Source organism: Aquarana catesbeiana, linkage group LG04 (genome assembly GCF_042186555.1).
Source record: "Aquarana catesbeiana isolate 2022-GZ linkage group LG04, ASM4218655v1, whole genome shotgun sequence".
Classification (NCBI taxonomy): Eukaryota; Metazoa; Chordata; class Amphibia; order Anura; family Ranidae; genus Aquarana; species Aquarana catesbeiana.
The window spans coordinates 61,447,294-61,473,932 of record NC_133327.1 but is presented as its reverse complement, the minus strand read 5'-3'; the positions used below and the strand labels follow the sequence as shown (position 1 = coordinate 61,473,932).

Here is a 26,639-nt window from a genome sequence, read left to right as displayed (position 1 = left end):
TCTAGGGCTTGTTCTAAAGCTTTTAATTTTGCTTCTTGTGCTGACATGTGGGCTGGTAAGGCCTGTGCTTCAATTACCTGCGTATCAGTCACTTAGGCATACCCTGTGTGATATTTACCCTTGTCATCAGCAAACCTACTACCATCTATATACAAGGTGTGCTCAGCATTTAAAATTGGTGTATCTGTAACATGTGGGAATCCCATTGTCTCCTGTTCCATGAGCTGAAAACAATCGTGCTGATCTACTTCTTTAAACAAAAGAGTGTCAGTGTCCTCATTTCTTTTCTCACTAGTACTATTAGTACTATCATTCCCCCTTGCCAAATCTGGTGACTGAAGAGGCAAAAAGGTGGCCAAATTTAAGGTTGTACAGCGCTGAAAAGTAACATTTGGAGGTAAGAGTAAAGTACACTGTAATCTTAATTGCCTAGCCATTGAAATGTGTTTGGGCTGTACCTGAGACAAGATTGCATGTATGTCATGTGTGGTATGCACTACGACTGGATTGTCTAGAACAATCTCTGATGACTTATCTATGATAATTGACACTGCAGCTACCGCCCGTACACAAGACAGTGAACCTCTAGATACTGGATCTAATGCTGCTGAAAAGTAAGCGACTGGTCTTTGTTTTACATGTGCCTGTGTCAGAACACCTGTGGCGTGTCCAGTGATCTCAGCAATGTACAGATTAAATATCTTGGTGTAATCTGGTATACCAATAGCCGGGGCAGAAATCAACAACTTTTTCAAAGTGATAAACGACTCATAAGCTACTTCTGTAAGCACATACGGTACAATTTTCAAACAATCGTATAATGGCTGCATCAAAGCGCTAGCGTGTGGTATCCACTGTCTACAATATGACACGATACCTAAAAACATACGCAATTGTTTGAAATTCCGTGGGGGTAACATTCCCTTTATCACTTGAACCCTCTCCTCAGTGAGATGTCTCGTACCCTGTGATATACAATGTCCCAAAAAGATAACTTTTTCCTGACACACTTGCAACTTTTTCTTATTAACCTTGCAACCTTTTTCTGCCAAAAATCGCAACAAATTAAGGGTGGTGTGCAGGCTTTCAGTCTCTCACTTATCTGTGGAATTAATCCTTCCATAAACTGTCTATTGAAGGCTCAGATCGTGACTGGCAGCTCTAAATCCATTCCCTCATCTGCCATCATACTTTCCATAGATAAGTAAAATTCCGATACAGTCTGTCCTGGCATTTGCTTCATGGGTGATATGGACCCCCTCTCCTGTTGTTTTGCCTGACAAAAAGCTTCTAATCTAGCAATAAAAGGGGCCCTTGAGTCTATGTGTCTGACGTGTGTCCTGTCTCTAAATTGCCATCCCCCACAGCTTGGTCTGCAGGTCGGTCATAAACTGGTTAAACAGGGTCAGAGTAATTTTATGTCTGCATAAATCCTCCTCATCCTGCCAGGTCGCTTCATGTGTATTCATTAACTGTGTCACAAATCTACAAAAAGCAGCTGGCTTTGCTACCGGGTCTGGGGCGCTCTGTATTAATGCCATAAGGGTGTCTGCCGACCATGGTGCCCAAGTCCTTATTTGCATTCTACGAGTGACAGTAGGCGGGGCATTTGGATGGGCTGCTTGTCCAAATTCTGGATTGTTTACCTGAACAATGCATGTATCAGTGCGTACGGGAGCTACAGTTTCTGGATGAGGTTTTTGTGCCCCACAATGCACACATTCTACTGCCCATTCTGGGTTTTGTGCTCCACAATCCTGACAAACCCATCCTCTCCCCTCAAGTACCGGATATATCTTGTGTGGTTTGCGTTCTACGTCAGTGTATGGGGGTGGGATGGCTGAGCTGGGAGCCTCAACATTTTTTGTTCTTCTATCTTTCATATCCCAACCATCACAATCTGGATTATACTTCCACCCCTCTTCTTTCGCTCTATTTGAGACCTTAATTAAGCATTGAACCTGACGCATCCATTGCTTCTCTAACACCTCTCCTTGTCTGTCCCTTTTTATTTCACTCCATACATCCGGGTCTAAGCCCGCTGCTCCTTTCACCTTAAATTTACGAAGGACATCCTTTAAGTCCTGTGCTTCGGTTTTCCCATAAATGTTCTTAATTATCTGTGGCACCGTATAGTGCGCCACAATTCCCTGACGGGGTTTTGTGTTCCTCTGGCCCATTCTAACAGTCCTGCCTAGGTAGCGTGTGGGACACTTAGTGTACAATATAATGCGGCTACAACATATACAAGAATGAATAATTACTTTATATGCTAGCCCAATAGCAAACCAGCTAAGTTACACTAGTTCCTCGTTGCCTTCCTCCTAGGGTGCTAGAATTCTAGAAACCTCTCCGGAATGAGATTTCTGAAACCGAATTACTTTATATGCTAGCCCAATAATAAATAATTACTTTATATGCTAGCCCAATAACAAACCAGAATGCGGCTACAACATATACAAAAATGCGGCTACAACATATACAAGCATTCCTTTAAGTGGCCAGGTATCCGACTAGATCTCGGGACTTTGTTGAGACCTTATTCCCTCCCCGTATCTGGGAATCCCTCTCATACACTCTTATCCCTGCTTTATGGAGCAGACAGGGCTTATACTCTCAACCCGTCTATGGTTTATGAGTTAGATGTGAGGTTAAGCATAAGCGTCAGACCCCCAAGCTCACAAGCCCTCAGGTTCCCAATCGTGTGAGGTAAGGCGCATTCCGTTGCTTAGTTCGGCAATCCCCTTCTAACTCATACCATCCTTGACAAGGCTCATTCACTTTCTCAACAAGACAGACAAGACAGACAAGACAGACAAAACAAACAAATAATTCCAGCAATATAAACTAAAATATCCAGTAATTCTAGACTCACCACTACAGAGGCTGGTGTTTTAAAACCAGGAGAACCGTAACTGACAGAACGGATAGGCACAAATCAGGGGAGCACAGAATATAAGAAAAATAAAGCTTTTTCTTACCTGCGCAGGTTTTTTTTGATCTGTGGTTCCCGGAATGCCTGTCTTTTTGTTCCGTCAGCGTAGCTCAACCACCTCTTGTAGTATCATCGGTGAGTCCCTGTTCAGGCACCAAAATGTTAGGTTCAACTTTTAAACAAGTTGCTTAAGTTTATATTGCTTTGCCAAATTATTGCTTCTATAAGAATAATGACACGGAGTCAGGTATGTCTGTATCACAGTTCTGAGCATCCCCCCAAAAAGGACTGCTCCCTTTACTTCTTTTATAGGCAGTTCCAAAAGCAGTAATCTTATCGGCATTACCAAATGAGGTTAAGGTACAAAGAGTTTCTCATCAGCGAACATGTAATGATTATTCAGCAGTTCCAAATTCCATCTAGATACAGATTGATAGAACAATTGATACGTACACAGGTAAGAAAGGAGCACAAACAATTTAAATAGAACAATTGATACGTACACAGGTAAGAAAAAACAGAAACAATTAAAGTGGAACTCTAAGTCATTATTTCAACCCTATCAGTCCGGACCCCTAAATTCTTAAGGACAATAATCTGGCCCTTTGTTTGGAAAGTTTGGAGACCCCTGTCTTAGATCATGCATTGTTAATTGACAAGTGTATTTCACCTGCAGTTTACTTCCCTTTAAGCTGCATTAACCTGCTCAAAGCTGCTTTTTCATTTTTTTAACTTGTATTTTAGAATACAATATTTAGGCAAAAGGCAACATTCATGTTACACAGCTATTACACAGACCATGATGTGCAATAAATTATCATTTAAACCGCTTCAACCTATGGCTAATTCTTAATCACTGCTTTTCTTTTAAGTTAACATTTGAAAATGGGAAACAGAAAAATCTGAAGGTTAGATGTAGGGTTGCCACCTGTCCAAGATTTACCCGGACAGTCCATGTTTTGAATCATGTGTCTGGGTTTCAGGCAGACTGAAACCTGGACACATTCAGACCGGGCTGTGGCTCCCCAAGTAACCAAGACATTCACACACAAATCTGTTGCCCTGAAGCCTGTGGGTGGCTGTCTGGGGGCAGGTTCGGCATCACTGGGGGGCAGGAAGATGATGTCAGCAAGAGCAATTTGGCCACACCCACTGTTCGCTGCAGCACACTATGCGCACTACATTACTACTCTTCTTGGGGCACCCAAAGGTGTACCAGGCCGCTAAAGTGTTTGGCTTGAAGAAAAGGTGGCAACCCTAGTTAGATGAGAAGATGTGTGTAGTATGACACTTTTGGCAGTTTAAAAGGGAAACCTGACCTAAAAAAATAACAAGGAGAGAAGACAGAGGGATTTGGTGCTACCAGAGGGAAAGTCCCCACAAATACATTTTGGGACATTTGGGAGCTAAGCTTTGATTTTAGTAGAAGAAAATTGCTTAGGTTATTGCCAAAAGCAGGCAGATTTATAGGCCCAATGCAGAACACAGGGTGGATGACCAAATGGCAGGTCTGTGAAATAAAATACCTTGATAAAATAAATAAATAAATAAAACCAGATTTATACTAAACATTTAGATATTGCAATATCTTGCTATAACTTTTTCATCTTTTAGTATGTATTCTAACTGAATCACAAGCAAACTGTTCCTGTGATAAGGATTATGACTGTCTTGGAACACTTGGACCATGTACTGATACAAGCTGCACATGTATCACCAAACTTCCACTGCAAAAATACTGCAATTGTAAGTCAATCCCCTCATCAGATTCACTGACATTTGAGTTAACTTTATTATAAGTACTACTTTTAGATTGCTGTTTTGTATGTGTTTTTTTTTACTATAGATCCTATTATTGATTTGGACATAAACATTTAAAACTTCACAAAGTATGCAAAGAGGCAGCACAGCAACATAGATTGCTTTGAGGCTTGAAACCACAACTAAGCTGCCTGCAGGCTCCAGGCTATTTTTTTTTTTCGAATGGTCTCTCTCGTCTCTCTGAAGATGTAAAAGATATATTATCTATCTAACTATCTAAATAGATAGATAGATAGATAGATAGATAGATAGATAGATAGATAGATAGATAGATAGATAGATAGATAGATAGATAGATAGATAGATAGATATAGAGATATTTATATATCTATATATAGATATACAGTATATATATATATATATATATATATATATATATATATATATATATTTATGTATATCTAGTTGTGCTCATAAGTTTACATACCCTGGCAGAATTTATGATTTTTTTTTTTGGCCATTTTTCTGAGAATATGAATGATAACACAAAAAAATTCTTTCACTCATGGATAGTGTTTGGCTGAAGCCATTTATTATCAATCAACTGTGTTTACTCTTTTTAAATCATAATGGCAACAGAAACTACCCAAATGACCCTGATCAAAAGTTTACATACCCTGGTGATTTTGGCCTGATAACATCCACGCAAGTTGACACAAAGGGGTTTGAATGGCCGTTAAAAGGTAACCATCCTCACCTGTGATCTGTTCGCTTGTAATTGGTATGTGTGTATAAAAGGTCAATGAGTTTCTGGACTCCTGACAGACCCTTGCATCTTTCATTCAGTGCTGCACTGAGGTTTCTGGATCCTGAGTCATGGGGAAAGCAAAAGAATTGTCAAAGGATCTGCGGGAAAAGGTAGTTGAACTGTATAAAACAGGAAAGGGATATAAAAAGATATCCAAGGAATTGAGAATGCCAATCAGCAGTGTTCAAACTCTAATCAAGAGGTGGAAAATGAGGGGTTATGTTGAAACCAAACCACGGTCAGGTAGACCAACTAAGATTTCAGCCACAACTGCCAGGAAAATTGTTCGGGATACAAAGAAAAACCCACAAATAACTTCAGGTGAAATACAGGACTCTCTGAAAACATGTGGTATGGCTGTTTCAAGATGCACAATAAGAAGGCACTTGAAGAAAGATGGGCTGCATGGTTGAGTCGCCAGAAGAAAACCATTACTACACAAATGCCACAAAGTATCCTGCCTACAATACGCCAAACAGCACAGAGACAAGCCTCAAACCTTCTGGCACAAAGTAATTTGGAGTGATGAGACCAAAATTGAGCTTTTTGGCCACAACCATAAGCGCTACATTTGGAGAGATGTCAACAAGGTCTATGATGAAAGGTACACCATTCCTACTGTGAAACAGGGAGGTGGATCACTGATGTTTTTGGGATGTGGGAGCTACAAAGGCACAGGAAATTTGGTTAAAATTGATGGCAAGATGAATGAAGTATGTTATCAAAAAATACCGGAGGAACATTTGCATTTATGAGCCAGGAAGCTGTGCATGAGATGTACTTGGACATTCTAACATGACAATGATCCAAAACACAAGGCCAAGTCGACCTGTCATTGGCTACAGCAGAATAAAGTGAAGGTTCATGGGTGGCCATCTCAGTCTCCTGACCTCAATATCATTGAGCCACTCTGGGGAGATCTCAAACGTGCAGTTAATGCAAGATAGCCCAAGAATTTCCAGGAACTAGAGGCTTTTTTCCAATAGGAATGGGCAGTTTTACCATCTGAGAAGATAAAGAACCTCATCCACAAATACCACAAAAGGCTTCAAGCTGCCATTAATGTTAAAGGGGGCAATACATGGTATTAAGAACTGGGGTATGTAAACTTTTGATCAGGGTCATTTGGGTATTTGCTGTTGCCATTATTAAAAAGAGTAAACACAGTTGATTGATAATAAATGGCTTCAGCCAAACACTAACCATGAGTGAAAGAAAAGTTTTTGTGTTATCATTCATATTCTCTGAAAAATGGCCAATAAATCAGAAATTCTGCCAGGTTATGTAAACTTATGAGCACGACAGGAGCCAACAGTCAGGCAGGGAGGGGGAGAGAGGAGAGCAGTGGGATGACAGAGGCACGTAACTTGACCACGGTAATCATGGATCAGCAGCCATGATTACTGTGGTCAGCACACTAAGGGGGACATGGGAACAGGTTTTTTACAGCATAGAGAGGGAGATTAGGCCGCACAAGCACTGTGCTGTTTAATCTGCTATATGGGTTTAAGGGTTACAATCTCTTTAAGGGTAAATTTTGAGAGCCTGTCCAATGAGCCTTTTAATTTGTATTAAATCATGCTGCTCTTGCACTACAAAGTTGTAAATGGTTCAAAAGGGGATGGTGCCATCCAAATGCTATGGTCAGCTTGATGCTCCTCAGCAACCTCAATCCTCTCCCCTGCAGATTCTCCCATCCTGCCTCCTGCTACCAACCAAGCTGGAACAAATTATCAATTTATAGTTAGCCCTCCTAGATTCAACCTCCTTGCCAACTGTAAAGAGGTCATGTCTTTACTTCATATAGCCACTCCAATGACTGTAATATAGAACACAATTCAGCAGTTAATATGTCAGCCTAATTTTCTACATATTTTTGTTTGACATCAGAGATAAGTAACATGCCTCTTACTGTAATCCGCCCATCAAAAATATGTGTGACCGCATACCTAAGGAGCTACATGACAGTTATTGATGTACACACGTAAATAGCTCTGGGGTATTTTGACCCACTTTACAGAAAATAAATAAATGAATAAACTAAAGTACAATGTCAAAATTTAATAGTACACTTGTGTAATAACGTCTACATTCAATTAAATGAAAATTCTGGTGTCATGAAAAATGTAGAATACTCCAGGCAATAAGGTATGACTTCACTCTAAAACTGGAATCTTAGTCAAAACTACATCTCCTTCGGGGAGATTTCCCTTTCTTTTATGTCCACAGGTAGGACTGAGCTGAACTTCATGTTTCCCTTCTCTAGAAGGCATGCTTCATATGTTCCTTTTAAGAGCCCACTGGGGGCCACCACTGGGGGCCACCACTGGGGGCTAGGGTCATCAATAGAAACTAAGCACATGATTTAACCCTTACCTGCTCTATTCAAAAAACGAAAAAAGTTTTACATTTAAGATCATTTTTAAATATTGCTTATATAGAGACACGTGCGCTGAGCTAAATATTATATATGTATTTATATAATGGAATTTACACTGTTATATGCCATTATTGTGAGTGCAAGCCCATTAGCAACCCATTGGAATTTCTTTTGTGCTTTCTTTGAATTGTCTCTATTTTATGTCTAGAGTCATAAAGGGTCAGTTCAATCAAAACTAATATTCAATTGTAGGCAAACTCTGGGGAGGGGATGGGGGTGTGCTGCAGAGTCACTTGCATTTTTCTGCCAAAATTCAGTTTAAGCCTATCTTGAAGTCACATTCTTCCTTCTACCACTATCACAACTTTGGTTATGATCTCTGTAACATAATATAAATTAAATATCAGGAATCAGTATAAACAAAATTGAGAATGAAGCATTTGGCAGGAATCAGGATATTTTGCAAAATTTTACTTTTTTGGTGAAATGCATTGAAGCCAATTGTGAAAGTCAAATTAAGGCTTTTTAACCTCCTGCTGCACCTTGGGATGCATATAAATGTCTGAGGCAGCAAGCAGTTATATCAGAATCATGCCTGCAGCTAGTACCATTTTTTAAGGCGGCGATTGGCTTTCCAGTAAAAGTGATCTGAGTGGCTTTGTAGCCCCCAACCGCTCTGTCCTGTTCCACTGAGGACTGAGGAACCGCTGTAAGCAGTCAGAGTGGCTGCCATCGGAAGAGAAGGAGGAACATCCATTCCCCATTCTCCCCTGTGATGAAAGACGCCAGAAGCGTCAAGGATTTAGGCTGCTTTCACACTGGGGCATTGGGGGCATCGGCGATAAAGTGCCGCTATTTTTAGTGCCGTTTTAGCGGTGCTATTCGGCCGCTAGTGGGGCACTTTTATTTCCTGCTGACGCGCGAAAAATGGTTAAAACCACCCGCAAAGCGCCACTGCAGCGGCGATTTGCCAGCGGTTTGGCGGCGCTGCCCATTAAAATTCAATGGACAGGGGCGCTTTAAGAGCGGTGTGTACACCGCTTCTATAGCATTGCAAGATGCTGCTTGCAGGACTTTTTTTACCGTCCTGCAAACGCACCGCTCCAGTGTGAAAGCACTCTTTCACACTGGGGTGAGAGGAGAGGCGCTTTACAGGCGCTATGCAGGCGTTATTTTTAGTGCTGTAGCACTTGTAAAGCGCCTCAGTGTAAAAGCAGTCTAAGTCATTTACGGTTTCAGAGCAGTCTTTCCTTGGCTGTTACAGCCAGGAAAGCATCTCATCAAACAGGATCAATGTTTGAACAGATACTTTAAAGGGCAGAGGAGACATTATGTATCTAATAGACCCCTAATGCCTCAATAAAGAGTACCTGTCACTGCTCAAAGCTATCACAAGGGGGGATTCACTAAAACATGTGCACTCAGAATATGGTGCAGTTGTGCATGGTAGCCAATCAGCTTCTAACTTCAGCTTGTTCAATAAAGCTTTGACAATACATTTTGGAAGCTGATTGATTTCTTTAAGAGCTGCACCAGATTTTGCACCGTGCAGTTTTAGTAAATAACCGACAAGGGTCTTGTTCACCACTTGTGATAGCAATAAAGTTAATTTTAAAAAATTTAACAAATAAAATAAAATAAATAAAAATGCCCACATAGGTCCAGAATGCAAATGTAACAGATAATTGTACAACAAACTTGGGGTATTGCAGCAAACGTCAGAGTAAGAGCAATAATTCTAGTGCCATAGCTCACGCTTAATTCTAAACTGTGAAGGCTTTTAAAGTGTGGCCCAAGGACAATTTTATGTACCTTAGTATGTCGACATATCACAGGCATGCGCAATTTTAAATCTTGACATGTTCGATACCTATTTACTCAACACAACATCCTATTTTATATTTTACCAAAAAAAATTGGTATTATATTGTGTGCACTAAAATTCATTTAGGTGTATTTTTTTTCCTGAAAATTTGCATTTAATAAATGGCTGTGCAAATATTGTGTCACCCACAAATTTGCAACAGCCACTATTTTATTCTCCAGGGCCTCTGCTTTCAAAAAATATTTCATGTTTGGAGGTTCTAAGTAATTTTCTATCTTATAAATGCAGATTATGAATGTGTGTGAAAATGGCAAGTGGTTAAAGGAGAGCAAAAAGTGTCACATAACATCTGGAGGCTAAAAAAAGTCCTTTCTACTATCCTGGACCTGTTCTTGGACCATTTAATGGCTTCTCATTAGCTGGGAGCAGGATGTTAGATACTGAGTAACAGAGAAACACTAATTCTATCCCCAACCCTAACCTTTCACTTTTTTGTTTTGCTTGAGATTTTTCTTCATTAATCACATTTTTATTTTGTCATACAGCAAAGACAATATTAATTTCTCCGAGCACCGTTTTCCAGGGAGATACGGTAACAATTGATTGTCTGTTTAGAGAACTCGGGAACATTGCCTGGTATCACAACTCTGTAAAAATTCCAAACGTTCAAAAATATAACACCTCTTCCAACTGGCAAGGCACAATGGTGCTATATACACTGACGGTGAATGACGTAACTGATTCTGATCAAGGTATGTGAACCATTAAACCAAACCTGGTTCTAAGCTGTTTTTTTTTCATTATAATTACATGCATGATAAGCAATGTGTGAGTTTAAAGCTTGAGCTCCAGTCCTACCTTCAGTCCTGCACAGTTGTACAGCTTCCTCCCCTGTTTGAACTGATCTCACTGTGCACAGTGAGCTTTTCACATTATAGTAGGCAAAGTAACAAGTTCACTTTATAGGAGGCTGTACTTACCTTCCCTGCTCTCTTGCATAGTCCTGTTCCTCTCCTGAAACATTCTGAAATCCCTCTACAAACTTCCACTTTCTAAAAGTCAAAACCTGCACAGGACTCAGTAAACTCCTTCCCGCCCTCATGTGACATCTCTCAGGCCTGTGATTGGCCTCTAAGACACCCAGGACAGCCTTATGGAGATGGGGGTTTCGGGTGTTACTCCCATTTATGAAATTACCAAATATTTTCTTGGCGTTCTGGGATGGTGGATCAAGAAGAAGTATGAGCAAGGTCCAACCCGCCTATGATGCCTTCTATAAAGCGAACCTAATGCCTAGTATTGGAAGACTGCAGCTTTATTTTAAAGTAACTGTTTTGCCAAAATGAAACCCCTAATAAATGTCTCCCTGTAAAAAAATGAATACTTGCCTCTCCTGCCTCCTGTGTTCTGTAGTGTTGTGGATTTCAGCAGAAGGAAGCAATGAGCATAGCGGGGAACCAGGAGATTGCTTCTGAAGAAATTTCAGCTGGCAAGTGACTTGGCCTTCAGTGATGTGGGCAGCAGGAGAGGTTCAATTTGATTTTTCTTTACTGAGAAACCTTTTATTGTGGGTTTGTTTGCCAACAGGATCACTTTAAAGTGGAATTTCACCCACTGTTGGACACATTTTATTTGGGGGGGGGGGGAGGGCAGTGTGTACCTAGTTTTGATGATAGGTACCCACTCCCACAGGTGATTCAAGAGGAAGTTTGGCCCCCCTCTCTTTGTCCGCAACCTTCTGGGACATGTTACAGTTCCTAGGAGGCTGTGGAACCATTCACAAAGCGTGGTGTGGCTCATGCGTGTGTAGTGGAAAGCCAGCTGAGAAAGTCACAAGGAGTCATAGCCGGCTTCCCAAAGTAAACATGCCGGCATCAGGGACCTGAAACAAGCACTGGATTCTTGGACAGGTAAGTGTCACACCACAAACCAAAAATGCTATTTAATTAAAATGTAATATTTAAAGCAAACTCCCCCTTCCAACCATGTCTCCATGCTTTATTTTGCTGAGAAATCACTTTGAAAAATACCCCCTAGCATTTCGGCCATGGCCATCTTGAGTAAGGGCAAATGTTGTAGTATTCATTTCCTGGAATCCATCTGCCCTTAGCTCAGACTTGCAGGCAGGAGGGTGTGCTTACCTGAGAAAACGCCTCCTCCCCTCCTGAAGACTCATGGGGTGTATAACATCATTGGCCTAGGCCTGAAAACCAAGAAGTAGCTAAAAATGTTTTAATTAGGTAAATATAATATTAAGTATTATATTATATAAGTATTATATAAGTATTAAAAATAGTCAATACTGATTGAGAGGGTGACGTTTCACTTTAGGCTATCTGCCTGCTCACATGCAGAAAGAATGTAAGCCCTGAATGAAGGCTCAGAGAGAGGGAACAAAATCTGTACCTGCATTATGTACAATTCATGACCAATAATGTTTATTTAACCAGAAAGATTAAAGCCTATTTTACAGGGGCTTTCGCTTGTATAAGAGCAGTGTGAACAGCAAGCATTGACAAAGCATTCGCAGAGCTTTCAGCAAGCTTTGTTGAAGTTCCATTCAGCTCCAGTTTGTAAATGCTGAACGCAGATCCTAATAGGAGTGCGGATTGCCACTTTAAACAAGCTGCTAGCAGGCTTCAGCACTTCTTGAAGCTTGTTGAAGCCTGCTAGCAGCTTGCTTAAAGGGCAATCACCACTCCCATTAGGATCTGTGCTTAGCATTTACAAACTTGAGTTGAATGGTACTTTAAATGCTACAACAAAGCTTGCTGAAAGCTCTGCAAATGCTTTGTCAAAGCCTGCTGTTCACACTGCTCCTATACAGGCTGAAGCCTGTGTGAAACAGGCCTTAAGTGGCATGTGCATTTCCGTATGTACTGTTTGACTGGACAATCCCCAACCATTGGGTTCTGAGCACTGACTTGGAATTCTCCTTTCTGGTCCCTGATGCTCCTTAACGTCTGGACACATTCCTTTTTTCTAGGGAATTACACCTGCTCTCTTAACAGTAGTGGAACACTGCAAGCTAAAAGCACGATCCTTGGTAATATTAAGACGCTACAGATCAGCTCATCAGACAATGTGGACTCATTCAGCGATGGCGATGAATTTAACCTGACCTGTTGTAGTCCTGATATTGGGGAATTTAATGTAACATGGACTGAGAATGGACCCGCAGGTGAGCTCCTTACATTATTTTCATTTCAATGGGTCAGTAAAAATACAGCTGAACACCAGACCAACATAAAAAGACCACTTGAGGCATTAAAAGCCTCATGCACATGGTCACATGCCGCCGTATAATGTCAATTGCAGGTAAATATCCACACTTGGAATACACAGCTGCCATGTACAGACCACCATAGTATTGAATGGCTGTATGCAGCTGTACGCGGGTTTTCGCCACTACGAGCGTAAACATGAACAATCGCTGAGGCAAACATAAAACAAGACCGACAGCCTATCTCTCCCTCTCCTCTTCCCCATAACATATGGGGAGGTGTTCTGTAGCCCACAAAAGAGAACTGATAACAATGTGACCGATAAGAGTGCTGCACAGGTCATGAGGAAGTATTTTTCTGTATTTGCAGCATCCCCTGTCGCCCCCCTGTGATGAGGTCAGTCATCATTTCTCTCTCCTGAGAGGACTTTGCCATTGACCATCCAATAGGAAGTGTCCCTGTGTCACACAGGCAGTGATGTGGGCACCTAAAAAAGGACCTCAAGTAGGAAGTAAACAGAAGAAGAGAAGACACGGACTGTGGCGTCACATGACTGGGGTCAAACAAAAATGTCATTTCGTTTTGGACAGAGTGGAGAGGGATTAGGTTTTTATTGCTGTCTGTGCCCCCATTAGGAAGATTCACCCTCTCTATTTGTCCTGTTTACCATTATCATCAAACATGAAGGTAAAAGAAAATCTAACATTTTGGATAGTCCCCAGAACAGTATTAGAGGGCAAATCTTCCAATGGGGACACTAATTCTGGTGACAACTAGAGATTCCCTCACTTTACAAGGTATTTATTTTACTTCCTGTTTGGCTATGTAACAGGAAGTGAAGGGAAATCTCCCAATGGGACACATATAGCAAAAATAAATCTGACAGGGGTCATAACCTTCCCTTACTCTATCCAAAATGAAAAAAAAAAAAAAAAAAACTTTTGCCTTTCTACTAAAATCTGGCATTTAGGAAGGGAGTTCCTTTTTTTTGTTCCAGTGATCACACAGAGGGACGTAGGAGGGAGGTGTGTCTGGGACTGACATCAATGCCAGAGTGAGGCTTTAACTTTTACTACAATTAAAGTGATTGTAAAGGTTTGCATTTTTTTTTAAAATTTTTTAATAACAAACATGTCATACTTACCTCCACTGTGCAGTTTGTCTTGCACAGAGTGGCCCCGAACCTCGTCTTCTGGGGTTCCCCGGCGGCTCTCGTGGCTCCTCCCCGAATTGTATAACCCCCTGGGAGAAGCGCTCTCCCGGGGGTTACCTTGCGGGCACGCTCCCGAGTCCAGCATTTGCTTACATAGACACGAATGCCGAACTCTGCCCCTGCCCCCCCAGTGCCCGCATCATTGGATTTGATTGACAGCAGCGGGAGCCAATGGCTGCACTGCTATCAATCTATCCAATCTAGAGCCGAGAACCCCGGGCAGAGGAAGAGCGCGTCTCCGCCGGGTGAAATTCCAGGGCTCAGGTAAGTAAAACGGGGGGGGAGGGGGGGGGTCACTGCCTGGTGTTTTTTCACCTTAATGCATAGGATGCATTAAGGTGAAAAAACATGAGGGTGACGTTCAAACGAGGGTGAGAGCCAATTTATGGTTTTGAAATCCCTTGTGATGTGTTAAGGCCTTCTACAGTGTACGTTGCAATAAAGCTGCCAACACACTGCAAGGGGCAAACACTGCACAAGAACCTTTTTTTACAGTAAGACTTTTTTTTTCTTACAAAATGCATGGTATGTGCATTGTGGACTGCTGTGCTGTGTGATGCTCTCTACTTTACTGTAGTACATTGCAATGCACGGGTCAGGCCAAACCGAAACAGCTAGAACCAAACTAGCAGGACAGCAACAAGAACCTCCTAGGCCCCCAAGGTCCACGCCTCTGTCCTTTTTGTAGCTCACAGGATCCGGGGGGGAGCGGCTGGGGGGCAGACCCAGGGAAAACCCTGGAAACACAAGTAACTCCCAACTTACCTGCTGGGGCAGCATTAACCACTATCTGCCTACAAGGTCAGTACAGGAATCACAAGGTACCATGGGAAATGTAGTCCTTGTAAATATAAGTAAACAGCAGAGGAGAAGCTGCAAAGCATTCAGGGAATACAGGAAACTGTGTAAAGAACTGGCCAGCAGACAGGCAGCACTCATAACGTGAAAGGAGATTTTTCAAGTAATCTTATATTGGATTGTCAATAATAGGTATTGATTGTATTGTTATTACAATGCTGATGTTATAAAATGAAAGTGCATGCTGTGACCATAGAACTTATTTAACCCTTTTGTTTTTGCCCTTTTTTTCTGCACATGTTTAAAAGAATCAGTTTATAGCAAATCAAGCATTTTTTTGCTCCACTTTACACTTTAGCGTCACTTAAAGTGGATGTAAACCCCATTCATGAAATTTGAGCTGGGCACATATATCCGTAGTGTTTTCTTATCTCTCTTCTAAGCCCTATGTCCTGTGGCTTTCTCCTGCTCCGTTCTTCTGTTATAAGCATGATAACTTCTGACAAGTTCTCTGTCAGATCTATGATCAAACCAGCCTGAGTTTTGTGTCAGGGTGGGTGCTATAAATAGATTAGCAGAGAACTGGTCTGTTCACAACACAGCTCTGAAAGTATCTGCCTATGTGGAGAGTGGGTGTGTGCCTTTCCTCCAATCAGTTGTCTCCCAGTGTAAGCAAAAAATCCACACCCAGTGCTAAATGAGGAAGTGAAAATCTCTAACATGATGTGCACTTTCTAAACGGTATATAAAGCTGAAGGCAGGTATACCCTGTTTCCCCGAAAATAAGACCTAGCGTTGTTGTCGGTGATGGCTGCAATATAAGCCCTACCCCCCAAATAAGCCCTAGTTAAAGTCCTTGTAGGTCTTATTTTCAGGGCAGGGCTTATTTTGGGGGAAACAGGGTAGGGCTTATTTGGGGGGTAGGGCTTATATTGCAGCCATCACTGACAATCACACTAGGTCTTATTTTGGGGGAAACAGGGTACATGTAAAACTTATGTAGGGAGATTTGTTTCACCCCTGTGTATCATCTGAGGCTATTCACTTCACTGGGTATATGTGAGGGTTTACATCCACTTTAAACTTCACACTCCCTTCAAATACAAATTGTAAAATTTCCCCTAGAGGGAAAGGCCTCATTTCTGCCATTTACAATATATAATATTATCCACTCCCACAGCTGAAGAAATGCCATACATGATGAAATGGGAACAATAATGTAGAGAAATGGTCAACTATGATAGTTTTTTTAGAGAAACAGCTATAAAAGTCTTAACTAGATGGTATTTTACACCATCTAGATTACATAACATGTTTTCTGAGACCTCTGATTGCTGTTTCATAGGCTGTAAATCCAAAAGGTCCTTTTTTCATACATTTTGGAGTTGTGAACAGCTGCAACCAACATGGAAAACCTTGGCCTCTCAGTTATCCTCTAATTCTATTATTCTTACTCCACCAATGTGTTTATTATTTGCTCCTATTCCCATTATACCTTCATCCTTAGATAAATGAATCCACACACTATCATGTGTAGCAACACTTTGAGGCGAATAATACTGTGCACTGCAAGTGCATTTGCTCTAGATCTGAGGGAAAGCTCTGAAATGAGAAGAAGCCCTGCTGATTTCTATCATCCAATCATGAGCAAGCAAAAATGCTATTTTTTATTTTACTTGACAAAAGAGTGTCAATCCTTCAAAAATGAGGGACAGCTGGGAGCCATTGTTTATGGTATACAAAAATGTTGCTGTTTTGCAATGAAAAATGTAACTCTACTAACTTCTATGTAAATAATCTCAGTCTGTTCTCAATAGGAGGTACAGGGAACCCAACAAGCAACACAACCTGCAGCATATACAGTTTGACCCCCAATGCCATAGAATTACTCTCATTGGTCACCAGCTATACATGTAGCTTTCAGCGAAATAAAGGGGCAACAATTTCGAAGACAATAAAAGTGACCTACTATAAAAAAGGTATGTTGTCTACATTTATTCAGAGAGGTTGCTACCCTCCTTAGTACCTTCTACACTCAGGTCTACCACCACTATTCCCCCAACCCTTCCAATACATAATCTCATAAGTCTACAGCTCAACCTTTTACCTCCACATTTTACAGACTTGGACCCTGATCTTGGAAGCTGCCGCATCACATACTGTATGCTAAAAGCGCAATTTAAACCAATCACGTGATAATAACTCACCAGAGAAAAGTTTTGGCCTTTTTAAACCACTTGACACCCTATCATATATTTCAGAGACCCTGTTGCTAAACCATTCATTTCAACAACAATCTTTCCATAAGGTTATACATGCCTTTAACCCACTTTGGGGCACAGGCGGCGCGCTTTGTGATCACTGTGTCCCCTGGACACTGCTGATCACAGATTGAGGTAAAGAGCCAATCAGCGGCTTTTTACCACATTAGCAGCTGTGTCCAATCACAGCTGATCACGGATGTAAACAGAAGCCGGTTATTGGCACTCTTTTCCTCACAGCGCAAGGAGAGGAGAAGAGAGCCGATAACCAGCTTGTCTAAGAGGGACATGTACGCTGATAATCAGGGCACTGATTATCAGTGCCCTGATTATCAGTGCAGTCCCAACAGTGCCCAACAGTGCCCACTAGTGCTGACAATCTGTGCCCACCAGTGCTGCCAATCTGTGCCCATCAGTGCCTCCTCATCAGTGCCGCCTACCAGTGCCTGTCAGTGCCACATATCAGTGCCCATCAGTGCAGCCTATAAGTGTCCATCAGTGCAGCCTATAAGTGCCCATCAGTGCAGCCCATAAGTGCCCATCAGTGCAGCCTCATCAGTAAAGGAGAAAAATTAGCTGTTTGCAAAGTTTTTTTTTTTTTTAACAATTGTTGGTGTTTATTTGTTTATTTAGCAAATAATAAAAAAAACCCAGTGGTGATTAAATGCCACCAAAAGAAAGCTCTATTAGTGTGAAAAAATTATAAAAATGTCATATGGTTACAGTGTTGCATGACCACGCAATTGTCATTCAAAGTGCAACAGTGCTGAAAGTTTAAAATTGGCCTGGGCAGGAAGGGTGTAAAAGTGCCCAGTAGGCAAGTGGTTAAAAAAAAAAAACAAAATAACAAGGCTTTACTATCATTTAAGGCAGGGGTGCCCAACCGATGGTCCGCGGGCCACATGTGGCCTGCAGCGCCCTCCGATGTCTTGCTCTGAGATGGCGAGTCGGCAAGCCCAGATCGTGGGCCCCCAACCTGCCAGCTCCAAGCATTAGTGCGAAGAACGGAGCCACCACTAGAGGAAGCAGAGCCGATGCTTCCTGTATATCGCTGGCTCCTTCACAGGCGGAGTGATACCAGATGTACTCCACCTGTGACAGGAAGCATCGGCTCTGCTCTCTACTGCAGCTGCATGCTTCTGTCATAATTATGCTTGGGGATGGCAGGTCGGGACACAGGAACCCGCCATCTGGGACAGCAGCGATCTGGGACAGTACCAGCCACCATTATCAGTGCCAGCCAGTAGTACCAGTACCAGCCAGAAGTACCAGTACCAGCCAGCAGTACCAGTACCAACAGTACCAGCCAGCAGTACCAACCAACAGTACCAGTACCAACCAGCAGTACCATACCAGCCAGCAGTACCAACCAGCAGTACCAGCCAGTAGTACCAGTCATCAGTACCAGTACCCGCCAGAAGTACCCGCCAGCAGTACCAGTACCAGCGAGAAGTACCCGCCAGCAGTACCAGTACCCACCATCTGTACCAGACATCAGTACCAGCCAGCAGTACCAGTACCAGCCACCAGTATCAGTACCAGCCAGCAGTACCAGTACCCACCAGCAGTACCAGTCATCAGTATCAGTACCAGCCAGCAGTACCAGCACCCACCAGCAGTACTAGCCAGCAGTACCAGTCAGCAGTACCCACCAGCAGTACCAGTACCAGCCAGCAGTACCAGTACCAGCCAGCAGTACCAGTACCAGCCAACAGTACCTGCCAGCAGTACCAGCACCTGTCTGCAGTACCCACTGGCAGTACCAGCCAGCAGTACCAACCAGCTGCAGGAATCCTGAGGAAGAAGTGAAGATTGAGGTCAGTTGAGGAGCAGGTAAACCACTGTGCATCAGTGTGAAAGCAGCCTTAGGCCCCTTTCACATGATCGGTCCGATGTCTGTCTGTTTTTCAGGTGGACTTAAACGGACTCTCCATTCACCTCTATAGAGCGGCAGATGTAAACGGACTTGTGTCCATTTACACCTGCCTATCTGCAGTCTGATCTCCTTAAAAAAAACAGAAGGGGCTCTGTCCCCTTCTGTCTGGGCGGATCGGAGGGCCCTTAGGGTAGAGCGGGTTGCATCTGTGTCTGCTCTACATATGCAGAGTGGACACAGACCTGCCATCCCCCTTTACGTTCATTGTGGCCCGCGACCGCTTACCAAGTCAATAAAGTGGCCCTCGCTCCTCAAAAGATTACCAGTGATTTAAGGCTACTTTCACACTGAGGTGCTTTACAGGCGCTACAGAGCTAAAAATAGCGCCTGCATAGCACCTGTAAAGAGCCACTCCTGTCTCTCCAGTGTGAAAGCCAGAGGGAGTGGTGCGCTTGCAGGACATTAAAAAAAGTCCTGCAAGCCGCATCTTTGCAGCGCTGTAGGAGCGGTTTATACACTGCACAGCACTATGCGGGCGGTTTTAACCCTTTTTAGGCCGCTAGTTGGGTTAAAACCTAAGGCTGAATATCGTCGCTGAAACAACGGTAAAGCGGCGCTAAAAATAGTGCCGATTTACCGCCGCCGCCCGCCGCCCCAGTGTGAAAGTAGCCTTAAGCCTCACCCAATATTTTGCCTGATTTAACCCCACTCACTTTTTGCCCCATTAGCCATCTCCCTAATATGTCTCCCATATTCAAGTCCAAAAGTTGGGATGTATGAACAAGTATCTTACCAGGGGTTGCACAAGAACAGAGCCGCTGGAGTGCTGTAGGATAACAGCATTGCAGATTCGCCAGTTGCGCCTTATTAAACTAATTACTTTTTTGTTAAATTACCTTCATTGAAATGTCACAGATTGACATGCTAAAAAAAGTACATACCCTTGCAGTCATGTCGTGAAGTAGCCAGGTAGGAGACAAGGCATTTTGCCTTGTCTTGTAGTGGGACTGCGCTGGAATAACTGCCCTATGCTGTCCTACTGCACCTGGTGTGAACAGGCCTGAAGGTATTTTAATATAAGTACTTTTGTCCCCTTATCTGGAGTTTGCCTAGTCCATGAGTGTCCTGTGCCCTAACTTCTTCTCCCAGGAGGGAGAGTCAACGAACTTCATTTCATGCATCGAAAAGTGACTGGGGTGTTAGCAGGGGTTGGTACCCCTTTTAGGGAAACCCTTCCCTTGGGTGGATCTAGTGGATGGGGCTAGTCTGTCCTATATAATCCTTAGCTAGGAGAGCCTGTGGCTAAAGGTGATGGGAAAAGGCTATCCCTAGTATACTAATATGTAAGCTTGTAGCCGTAGGAAGTGAACCTTTCGGGGTAGGGCCATAACATGCTTGGGTGGAGAATCCACTTATGGGGAAACCTACGGTGAGGACCATGGAAGAGTTGAGCGGCTATCCCATGTTGTTATGGACTTCCATTGTGCAGAATGATAATGTCAGGACTGACAGTGCGGAGGTGGAGGTTGTGTATTGCTTGTTGTTCTCCTGCCACAATAAAACGTTAAAAGGTTGATTGTGTGGACAATCATAATTTGAAAGGTGGACCTCAGGCCTGGAGAATGAGAGTGACCAAAGATGGCAGGGTTTCCCCAAGTGTGACACTGTCTGTACCCTATCTGGCTCCTGTGCAGGACGATGGTGGGAGGGACCCTTAGCCAGCATGGTCGTTGCTAGCTGTGAACCAGGGCCCCGCTTACAGATGCCCATCTGTACACATTTCTCCACTACTGCCGAGGACTAGACCCTGAAGTGGAATGCTAGCCCACCCTGCCTTTGAGGTTCCCCACATGCTCTGGGGATCAGAGGGGTCCTACATCTATATCGGGCCTCTGAGTTTTTATTAACTTCAGTTTGCTTTGTGTGGGTATTTTCTAACTCTCTATTTCTGTTTCCTGCAGCTAATATCATAATACCATCATCCTTGCAAATTTCAGCAAGAAAAAATCTTAATGTGAATTGCCAGACAAATATGAATGTTACTAAGATCGTATGGACGAAAAACACCATGAGCAACATTGTGGCTAACAGTGGAATTTTACAGCAGGATGGGGTAACCCCTGCTTGGGCTGGTGCGTTAAACAATCATATGTGACATACGATATAAAGAATTTTATAATATGACCAGATCACATAAATGTAATATGGTCAAACTTAGTTAGTTAGTTTACCTTCATCAAAAAATTGCCTATGCAGGTAAGGGGCATCGATAGATAAAAACAAACTGTGCAGCTTTGACTAAAATTGAATAATGGCCCTGATATTGGTGTAAGCCATCTACGTACCTCCTAAAGCCTGACCGAAAAACTCCCAGAAATGGCATCACTGTCCTGCCTTGTTGCTAGGCTGTTGCTAAGACAGTCCCAGCTGTAACTATTCACACCCACCATCATAGAAATGGACACTTCTCCTTTGTTGCAGCATTGCTGGACTCAGAGCTACTGCAACAGGGGAGAGAGAGCACACGTGAAAGGATTTGAATCAGCTGGGAATGTCTTAGCAACATCCTAGTAACAAGGCATAAGACATAATTGATTGGTCAAAGCTGCATGGTTTGTTTTTATCTACAGGGGCCCCTGGAGTTTTTTTGGTGAAGGTGAACTAACCATTTAAAGCTGAACTCCAGGCAGATATAAACAGCAGCTATGTAATCATGAATACATCGTAAATGTAAGCAGTACAAATACCTGAACTTGGCTTGGTATCAGACTCACAGGAGAGCTGAGACTAGGGTAGGGAGAAGCAACAAAAGGAACCAATCAGCTGTGCTGTATTACAAGAAGCATGCTGATAGGAGCAGAGAACAAAGAGTCATGATCTTAACAGTGTGTTGCTTCTCCTTTTATTGTCTACTCTGAGGCTTGCGATGGAGAGACATGTAAGTGAAACTGCAGCTAAGACAGACCAGGTCCTTTCCCCTGCTGTGTAGCAGAGCTGTGTAAATTTCAGGACTGGACAGACAGAAATATAAATCCTTTGGCAGATAAAACAGCTCTCTTAACACAGTACTGTGTATTTCATTTTGTGTAATTTAGCTGTTTGTCTCAAGTTTTAATGAAAAATTGGAATTTAATTACAAAAAAAAGCGAAAAAATATATTTTATGTAGATATAGTAAGTACTGTTGTTTAAGTTAGTCTATTTTTTGGGGTTCCAATGATATCTCTCCAGCAGAATTTCCAGTTTCTTTTGTACTGTTGTGGCCATTACTAAGTAATGGTACTAACCCCCACTGTGGTTGGATTCAGTGATGGAGACCCTTAGTGACGATAAACAAGATCCTTCATTTCCAAAAATAATCCATACACATCCACTACTTAATGGCCCTGTCATCTATTTTTAATGAAATTGTGTCTTACTGTGTCCTTCTGGCTCCTTGTAATGTTCTCTGTGAGCGCCCAAATGTATGTTGGTGGGATAAAGCCCAGTAGTCATATCTCAGTAACAGAGCTGGTTTCGGGGAGGAGCGGGTGGTGAGCCTGGCTGGCTAGGTAGGTCCTTCTCCCCATAGACTGCTTGTTGACTGTTATCCTAGCCCTAACCTGTTTATGAACAGTATAGATGTACACTGCTGATAGGTAAAATTTTAAAATGGTTACTTAGTTGATCACCTCCTGTACTCTGGTCTCTGGTTATTTCCTGTATTAGATCCGCAGTCTTTGGTCATCTCCCGTATTAGATCCGCAGTCTCTGGTCATCTCCTGTATTAGATCCACAGTCTCTGGTTATCTCCTGTATTAGATCCGCAGTCTCTGGTCATCTCCTGTGCTAGATTTGCAGTCTCTGGTCATCTCCTGTGCTAGATTTGCAGTCTCTGGTCATCTCCTGTATTAGATTTGCAGTCTCTGGTCTTCTCCTGTACTAGATTTGCAGTCTCTGGTCATCTCCTGTATTAGATTCACACTCTCTGGTCATCTCCTGTACTAGATTTGCAGTCTCTAGTCATCTCCTGTGCTAGATTTGTAGTCTCTGGTAATCTCCTGTACTAGATTTGCAGTCTCTGGTGGTCTCCTGTATTAGATTTGCAGTCTCTGGTCATCTCCTGTATTAGATTTGCAGTCTCTGGTCATCTCCTGTACTAGATTAGCAGTCTCTGGTCATCTCCTGTATTAGAGTTGCAGTCTCTGGTCATCTCCTGTATTAGATTTGCTGTCTCTGGTGATCTCCTGTATTAGAATTGCAGTCTCTGGTCATCTCCTGTATTAGATTTGCAGTCTCTGGTGATCTCCTGTATTAGATTTGCAGTCTCTGGTCATCTCCTGTATTAGATTTGTAGTCTCTGGTCATCTCCTGTATTAGATTTGCAGTCTCTGGTCATCTCCTGTATTAGATTTGTAGTCTCTGGTCATCTCCTGTATTAGATTTGCTGTCTCTGGTGATCTCCTGTATTAGATTTGCAGTCTCTGGTCATCTCCTGTATTAGATTTGTAGTCTCTGGTCATCTCCTGTACTAGATTTGCAGTCTCTGGTCATCTCCTGTGCTAGATTTGTAGTCTCTGGTTATCTCCTGTACTAGATTTGCAGTCTCTGGTGGTCTCCTGTATTAGATTTGTAGTCTCTGGTCATCTCCTGTACTAGATTTGCAGTCTCTGGTGGTCTCCTGTATTAGATTTGTAGTCTCTGGTCATCTCCTCTATTAGATTTGCAGTCTCTGGTGATCTCCTGTATTAGATTTGTAGTTTCTGGTCATCTCCTGTATTAGATTTGCAGTCTCTGGTCATCTCCTGTACTAGATTTGCAGTCTCTGGTGGTCTCCTGTATTAGATTTGTAGTCTCTGGTCATCTCCTTTATTAGATTTGTAGTCTCTGGTCATCTCCTGTATTAGATTTGCAGTCTCTGGTCATCTCCTGTATTAGATTTGTAGTCTCTGGTTATCTCCTGTATTAGATTTGTAGTCTCTGATCATCTCCTGTATTAGATTTGTAGTCTCTGGTCATTTCTTGTATTAGATTTGCAGTCTCTGGTCATCTCCTGTATTAGATTTGCAGTCTCTGGTCATCTCCTGTACTAGATTTGCAGTCTCTGGTCATCTCATGTAATATGTCTCTCAGTGAGCAGTAATGATGCGCAGTACCCTCTAGCAATGAATGAGGAAATGTATTGTAACCTCTAACAACCAGTCAGTGATCGGTAACAATATGCTGTATCCTCTGGCAACCAATTGCAATTGCTGCCTGATCTGCTGCAGTAAACAGATTTTGAGTCTTACTGCTATTTGTTCTATGTCTAAGAGCGGTTGGGGGGCCCCAAGAAAATGTTTGCCCAGGGCCCAATCAATATTAACCACTTCAATACCAGGCACTTAGACACCTTCCCACCCAGACCAATTTTCAGCTTTCAGCGCTGTCGCAATTTGAATGACAATTGCGCGGTCATGCTACACTGTACCCAAACAAATTTTTTATCATTTTGTTCCCACAAATAGAGCTTTCTTTTGGTGGCATTTGATCACCTCTGCGGTTTTTATTTTTTGCGCAACAAATAAAAAAAGACCGAAAATTTTGAAAAAAAACAAGTTTTTCTTTGTTTCTGTTAAATTTTTTTTGTAAATAAGTACGTTTTCTTCTTCAATGACGGGCACTGATATGGCTGCACTGACGGGCACTGACTGGCACTGATACGGCGGCACTGATGGGCACCGATGAGGTGGCACCAATGAGGTGGCACTGATGAGGTGGCACTGACGGGCACTGATGATGGGCACTGATAGGCGGCACTGATGGGCACTGATAGGCGGCACTGATGGGCACTGATAGGTGGCACTGGTAAGCAGCACTGATGGGCACTCATAGGTGGCACAGATGGGCACTTATAGGCGGCACTGATGGGCACTCATAGGTGGCATTGATGGGCACTCATAGGTGGCATTGATGGGCACTCATAGGTGGCACTGATAGTTGGCACAGATGGGCATGGATGGGCACTGATAGATGGGCACTGATGGGCACGGATGGGCACTGACAGGTGGCATGAATGGACACTGATGGGTGGCACTGACGGCACTGGTTGTTTGCAGTGATGCCCCTAAGGGTGGCATTGTTGGGCATCACCGCAACATAATTGTGCCAATCAGTGCCCATTTGTGGGCACTGATTGGCACTGACTGGGCACACTGGGCACATGTGGATGGCCATGGGGTACATACCTGGCCATCCACATGTTGCCCCTTCCCTGGTGGTCCTAGTGGCGATCCCTGGTGGTCCAGTGTGGTGATCTGAGGGGGGGCTGCGCTGATAAACAATCAGCACAGACCCCCCCTGCCAGGAGAGCCGCCGATCGGCTCTCCTCTAATCGCGTCTGTCAGACGCGAGTGAGGAAGAGCCGATCAACGGCTCTTCCTATTGACAGCGTGATCAGCCGTAATTGGACACGGCTGATCACGTGGTAAAGAGCCTCCGCCGGAGGCTTTTTACCAAGATCAGTGTAGCGGTGTGTCAGACTGACACACCGCTCCACCGATCGCCGCGATTCGCGCCCCCGGGGGCGCGCTGCGGCATGTTATCCTGCTGGACGTCATATGACGTCCAGTCAGGATAACACAACCACTTCCCGGACGTCAATCCGCTATAGGGCGGGCGGGAAGTGGTTAAAGACTTTGCGCAGGTGAAGTACAGTCTGACCCTGCATGTCATGATTTGTCAAGATGCCATTTATATTCTAATTTTGGATTTTCATGTGTCAAGTTCTATGGCCACAGTAGGGGGCAGTGTTGCCAACCCCCCGAAGTGAAATTTACTGGCAGAACGTCAACATTTACAAACGGTGCCAATTTTTTACTGACCAAAAAAACACATGAAATTTACTGGCAGATCCACATTTTTTACTGGCACTGCAAAAAAGTACCTAGAATTACTGTTTTTAGTGCTAAACATTGCAAATATTAATATTTGAACTATAAACACATAGCTAGTGCTATTAGCAATGTGTTTAAGTTAAACAAAAGTCAAAAAACATATTTCTCAATTTACATGAAGGTCAGGTTACTATAACCCAGCCAGCAGAGAGTTCCCCCTTACATCAGAGTGTGCAGGACCAGAGACCACCTTCTGCAGAGTGAATACACTAAGGTAAGGGGGGATTACTAATATAGGGGGGGACCTTTATATCAGTGCCCCCTTACATTATTGTATTCACTCCCACCTTACATCAGTGACCTCCCCCAGACTGGCCTGGCGGCGCTGTCACTGACCTCCTCTCAGGTGCACCCAGCAGGGCTCAGTCAGACGGCTCCAGCTTGGTGGCTATTCTATAGTCTCCTCTCCACAGTCCACACGTGTCTGTCTCTTCCCGTAACCCCCATCCCGGCAGCGCTCCCACATTTGAATCTTTTCTAGGATCTCCTCAGAGACTGCAGACATGATAAGAGACAAGAGATGGTCAGAGACTGCGGACATACTACAGGAGAAGGACAGAGGCTGCGGACATGCTACAGGAGGTGGACAGAGGCTGCGGACATACTACAAGAGGTGGACAGAGGCTGCGGACATACTACAAGAGG

General features: G+C 43.2%; 1 protein-coding gene across 1 annotated transcript in view; it reads left to right on the top strand.

Moving 5' to 3' along the window:
• LOC141139295 (adhesion G protein-coupled receptor F5-like) overlaps positions 1-26,639 on the top strand; it is a 134,399-nt gene that overhangs the window by 64,101 nt on the left and 43,659 nt on the right. The window contains 4 exon segments of the mRNA XM_073625262.1: positions 10,260-10,461; positions 12,696-12,890; positions 16,762-16,923; positions 21,043-21,213. Of these exon segments, the coding sequence (XP_073481363.1) occupies positions 10,260-10,461; positions 12,696-12,890; positions 16,762-16,923; positions 21,043-21,213 (730 nt within the window).